The sequence below is a fragment of the Macrotis lagotis genome, chromosome X (assembly GCF_037893015.1).
Source record: "Macrotis lagotis isolate mMagLag1 chromosome X, bilby.v1.9.chrom.fasta, whole genome shotgun sequence".
In the NCBI taxonomy this organism is placed as follows: Eukaryota; Metazoa; Chordata; class Mammalia; order Peramelemorphia; family Peramelidae; genus Macrotis; species Macrotis lagotis.
The window spans coordinates 629,826,779-629,832,812 of record NC_133666.1 but is presented as its reverse complement, the minus strand read 5'-3'; the positions used below and the strand labels follow the sequence as shown (position 1 = coordinate 629,832,812).

Genomic DNA, 6,034 nt, shown 5'->3' with positions numbered 1-6,034 from the left:
CCCTTCATTCTTCTATCCTGGAGTTTTCCTCCTTATAGTTTAAGGGAGGACTTAAGAGGTAGGAGAGAGAATTCTTGAGGGTAGGAAGGTGGCCTCTTAAGACACTATTTGAGTCATTTGATTCCCTCCTGATTCTGGACAGGACTAATTGGAGGATAGGGGATAGGAGGCTCTGACCCTATCAGCATCTCCAAGGAAGAAGGCCAGAATAGAACCAGGAAGATGCTTCCATTTCAATCATTTGAATAGATGAGGTCATTGAGGCTGAGAGAAAAGAGAGCTGGGCAAGATCACAGTGGCAGAGTTAGGACCTGGCCCCAGGTTTGCTGACTTCTGTCCCTTTTCATGTTTCTAGGCTTCCTGGAGCAAGAGAGACTAGAACTGGACCTCAAAGGATAGGGATTAGTGACCAGGTACTCGGGGTGCCTTCTCCTCTCCTCTAGGGGTGCTCCCCCCTCCTACCCCCAAGGCCCCTCCCCCAAGAGTTAATATCTTTGTAACTGGCAGAGAAGAGGAAGTGGTACATTAGGCCGCAGATAGTGAGTGGCGGCAGCAGTAGCAGCAGCAGCAGTGGCGGCGGGACTGGCAGGCTGGGCCTTGGGGTCTGTCTGGGCCTGGTTGGGGGGGCCACCATGGAGCTGTGGCGTCAGTGTGCCCACTGGCTTATCCAGTGTCGGGTGCTACCCCCCAACCACCGGGTGACATGGGATGGGGCCCAGGTCTGTGAGCTTGCTCAGGCCCTCCGTGATGGCGTCCTCCTATGTCAGCTGCTCAACAACCTGCTGCCCCATGCGGTCAACCTTCGAGAGATTAACCTGAGACCCCAAATGTCCCAGGTGAGTCCTGACCACCGTGTTGGGTGGGGAGGCACTCAGAACAAAGGAAGCTGAGGATTCAGGCCAGAAGGGGGGAACTAGGGGGCCTCAAAGATGCTAGGCTTGTACCCTAGGCTAGGGCAGTGTCTAGCTGGACATTTATGGGGTCAGAAACTTCAGGTCATGGCTGGGTTTGAGTATGGCCCAATCAGGATTCACAGTTCAACTAGGACTCAGTTCCAAGCTACAGGGCCTGTGACCTTAAAACCCCATTCTTCCAATGCAATACACCAAAGGGCATAATTTAGTTTAGCCCCACTCAGATATGAAGTTCCTGAGTCTGGAGGAGGGTGGGAAGGCATCTAGAGGTTGGGTTAGGCTCACATAGGGTATTGAAACCCCTATATAAAGGGGAAGATTTGAAGGATGGGATAGAAATCATTATGGTATATGTAGAGAGAGATGAGAAGAAAGAGGTGGGGGGTGGGGAAGGGGATGGTGGTATAGACTGAGGGGTTCCGGATTGTTGGATTTGGAACTAGAAAGTCCTGATTTCACTTCAAATCCAAGCTAAAGCATTTCGTTACTGAATGACTCTGGGCAAGGCATTTTCCCTGCTCTGGATCTCTCTGGATCTCTCCAGATCTCTCTGGATCAATGGCCTGCATGATCCCTTCCACCTCTGAATGCTATTATAACTTTTTATCTGTGTAGAATGGAATACCCCATAGTTGGGCATTCTGGGAGGAGGTTTATGGAATTGAAGCCCCTATGGTTAAAGTTAGGGGAACTGGAATGGGGGATGGGAGTTGATGATTCCCCTTGGCAAGTGGGAGACAGCATAGGAGGCTCCAGCTCCCTCTCCCTGCAGGGTCATCCTCAGTGGGTTCCTGGGTGACTAGCTTCCTCAGGACTCATCCCTGGATCCCTGCTCATCCCTGGATCCCTGCTGCCCCTGTCCCTACACACACACACACACACACACACACACACACACACACACACACACACACACATATATAATCCCCCAGAAACTTGCCTTTGATCTCTTCCAGCTCAGGTGACAGGTCGGATGATTGGAAGGAGGTCATTGTATACCCAATGCTTTTGTTGTCCCTACAAGTCTCTCCCTCAGTTTCTGTCCCCCTTTCTCCTTGGGCCCCTTCTTTCCCGGACTGCCCCAGACTCTTCCTTCCTCTTCCCCTTTCTCCTCAGCAGCTTCCTGCCCCAACCTCCAGAAAGACTCTGAGCTAAAAGAAGGGTCCCTCTGTGGGGTGAAGGGGTCAAACATGCCTGGCTGGTTCTGCCCTGTCTTGGTCCCCAGAGAGGGAGGCAGGGAGGCAGGGAGCCTGGACACCTGGGCTCTTAGCCTTGGGCTTGAGGTCTCCCTGGGGTCCTTAAACTTCCTACTGTGCCCTGAGGACCTTTTGGGCTAGTGAGTAGAAAGAAGAATCCAAAAGCGATGGGTGCAAGTGGAAAAAGAGATATTTAGGTCTGATCTCAGGAAAAAAAAAACAAAAAAAAATTTCCTAACAATTAGACTAGTCCCAAAGTGGAATGGTTGCTTTAAGAAATAGTGTTGGTTCTTCTTTCCTCCTTGGAGGCCTTCAGATAGAGACTGTACAACCACTTGTTTATTATAATGAAGATCCCCTTTCTGTTGGGGTTGGAAAACAGGGCTCTTGAAGTCCTTCTCAATTGTCAAATTCTGTGATTCTGTGAGACCCCTCCTCTTCCTCTGGTTCCTTCCCCTTTTTGGTTTTTATGAGCACTCTACTGCTTCCTATCCTTCCTGCTGCTGAGAGAAGGTGGGGTCTGATTTCACAAGGGGAGGTGTGAAGCCTCCAGATGTGAGGAGGACAAACTATAGCTTCATTCCAGAGGGAACTACAGGAGCTCCCCACAAGTCTAAGCAAGAAGACATAGGTCCTATCTCCATGTAAGCCCTATCTTGCAGGATTCCAGATTCTGGAGGTAGGGGGTAGGGAGGAACATACAGGAAGAGAGGTTAGAATGATCCCACTTATTCATAGTAGCTATAGTGGGAAAAGAGGTTTTGAAGGAGTAATTTGGACAGGCATTTTAGAAGAGTAAACTGTTGGGCTGGGTGAAAAAGGGAAGTGAATGATCACAGAGTGAGACCAGAGATGAACCCTGAGGGGCGATGGGGTTTTCCCAGGCTTAGTGATGGGCTAGTCTAGGACAGAGTGGTTATTAGCTTCCCTGTCCTTCCTCTTCCCTCTCTTCCTCTTCCTCTATCTAGTCTGCCCTCTAGTTTCAACCAGGACACCTAGGCCTCAGCAGACATAGGGCTCAGAGAAGATCATTGTGCACTGTTGTATTATTAACTATGTGACCCCGGGGGAAATTATTTGCCCTCTCTGGACCTCAGTTTTCATATCTGTTAAGTGAAGGGACTGGATTAGATGATCTTAGATGTCTTCCTTTTTTGTTTCCCCCCAAGTTTCTGGAGTTCTAGAAGTTGGGGGGGGCTAGATTCCTGGGAGCAACCCCTTCTCTTCTCCTGGCAATGCTTGCCTTCATTCAGGGGTATGTATACTGAAAAAAGACTGGCAGGTGCTTATTTTCATTCATTTGCATACTGTTTGCATGCTATTTGCATACAACTCCTTTTGTCTGAGCCCTGAAGAGAAAAGAACTCCTTTTCCTATTCCAATCTTCCCCTGTTCTAGTTTGTCTGTGGGGACCAGAATTTATAAGGACAGACAATTGGGATTAGGAGAGAGTTGATCCAAACCAAGTTTCAGCCACCACATAGATTTAGAACTGAAGACCCTTTTAGATCATCTTGTTCAATTCTTCCATTTACATGTAATGGAAGTGAGGCCCAGGAAGGGGAATGAGTCAACCAAAGGTCTTTATCCACCAATAAACAGCAGAGTTGGGTTTTGAACTCTGGTCCTCTTTCTCCAAATTCAGTAGCATGCTTCCTTCCTATGGTACCTCCAGTAAGCAGATCTGACAAGACCTTCTTCATTATGTCCTTGAGAATATTCTGGGCAGAGACTCTTTAGGGAGAGGATGGGAAGTCTGGGATCTGCCCTTGGGTTTCCCAATGATACTTGACCTGGGAAGAAGAGGAATCAAGAGAAGGGAGGTCAATGGTGGAGGGACTAAAGGAGGTAAAACTTGATGAGGACTAAGATCTGAAAATTTCCCTTTAATGATGTGCTCCAGTGCAGTCTCTTTTGGACCTTTAGAAGGTGATTGCCTGCTTCTATAGGCAGTTGGGTAGTGCAGTGGATAGAATCCAGGAGCTGGAATCACAAAGGCCTGAATTCAAATCTAGCCTCAGTTTAGCTGTATTCTAGACAAGTCACTTTAGCCTCTGAACTCCAGAAATGGAGACAATAAAATCACCCTCCTTAGAATTTGTTGTAAAGAGCAAATTAATTTATTAATACATAAAATGTTTTGCAAAACTTAAAGTGCTCAATAATTATTAACTATGATGATAACAGTGGGGGACAAGAGGGGAGAGAGAACAGAGACATTCTGGAGACCACTAGGCATTTGTTATAATAGTCTGGTGTGGAAGTAATGAAGGTCTGGGGTAGAGGAAAGGCAGTGAGTATGGAGAGGAGGGGACTGATTCAAGAGATGCTCCAGAAAAAGAAACAATAGTACCTTAGGACCCATGGGATATGGTTTGGGGGGGAAGAGGAAGAGTCTGTTTCAAGGAAGTAGCAGAATCCAGTGGTAACAGTACCAGTATAGAGTCAGAAGATCTGAGATCAAATCCTACCTTCCATTATAGGACCCCTTTGACTTGATTATTTCTTGGGTCCTTTCTAGCTCTAAATCTAAAGCTAAAATTTAATCTATGGTTTCAACCTGTGATCTGGAAAAGCTGAATTTGTACAAAAATGGGGGTCAGTGGGGCAGCTAGGTGGCTCAGTGGATAGATCACTGGCCCTGGAGTCAGGAGTGCCTGAATTCAAATCTGGCATCAGACATCTAATAATTGCCTAGCTCTGTGACCTTGGGCAAGCCACTTAACCTCATTGCCTTAAATAAATAAAAAAATTTTAAAAATGGGGGTCAGGAAGAGATTCAGTGCCAAATGGATGAGCACATATTATCCTTTGGTGAATGGGGGAGGGTCAAGATAGTTCCAAAGAGAATCCACCAGCACCAGTGTAATAAAAGCAATTCTTTCCTATAGAAGGTTTACCATTCACTTCCCCAGCAATAACCCCATGAAGATGATAGTGAAGGTATTTTTATAGATTAAAGAGCTGAGGCTTAGAGAAATAAAGTGAATTTTCTGAAGTCTTATAGCCAGGAATATTCCCCTATTCCTGCTAAGGTAGTGGTTTTTCAAAAGGTATGCCTGGGGTTTCTCTAGAAATGCCTTGAAATCCTTAGTCCTTGCTCCCCCACCCCCAACTGTTCTTAATTTGATCTTGGAAAAGACACAGTAGTAGCATAATCCTGCACAAAGTCACCTCCTCCCTTGAGGAAATGAAGGAGAGGATGAGGGGTTGAAGGAGGGAATGGAGTAGTGGTAGAATCCCAAGTCTAGAAAATGGGTCTGGAGAGTCAAATGCCTGGTAAGAGTTCTTTGTTGCTAACTTACTTGTTCAACATACCTTGATTACTCTAAGTGAAGAATGCTTTGCTATGAGGGAAAGAAAGAAGTCTGAGAACTACTAGCCTAAGGAATGGTCAAGGTAGCTATGTTCAGACTAAGGAAAACAGAATAGACTTTTGGGGAAGGGGGAGTGTCAACCTAATGAATTCTCAGCAAGAATGAATGAGAGAGATGGCAGATTAGTGAGTGAATCTTGGTGTTGAAGCTCTGAAGAAATATTTAATGCAACCACAGAATTTAGACATGAAAGGGATTAGAGATTGAATAAACCAATTTCATAATTTTACAAATGTTGAAACTAAGGCCCCAAGAGATAAACTGACTTGTTTAAAAGCACATAAAGAATATGCAACAGTGTCATAGTTCAAACCCAGATCATTTGATTTTAGTGATTATTACCTGTAAGCACTTTGAAAAGAAAAGTGATCATTAGGAGACAATGGATGTGGATTCACTAAGCATATATACCTTGAAACACAAATCTTTCCTTTTTAGTTTGTTCTTTGTTTTGTTTGACTAGAGGAGATTGATACTAGACTGGCAAAACAGGGAAATGCCATAGACAGAGTATTCTAGATTTCAAACAAAGCATTGAAGAATCCAT

General features: G+C 45.7%; 1 protein-coding gene across 1 annotated transcript in view; it reads left to right on the top strand.

Moving 5' to 3' along the window:
• Positions 1-526: 526 nt before the first annotated feature.
• VAV1 (vav guanine nucleotide exchange factor 1) overlaps positions 527-6,034 on the top strand; it is a 40,082-nt gene continuing 34,574 nt past the window's right edge. Inside the window, exon 1 of the mRNA XM_074203704.1 lies at positions 527-836. Within this exon, the coding sequence (XP_074059805.1) occupies positions 633-836 (204 nt within the window). The 5' untranslated portion in view covers positions 527-632. The remainder of the gene's footprint in view (positions 837-6,034) is intronic.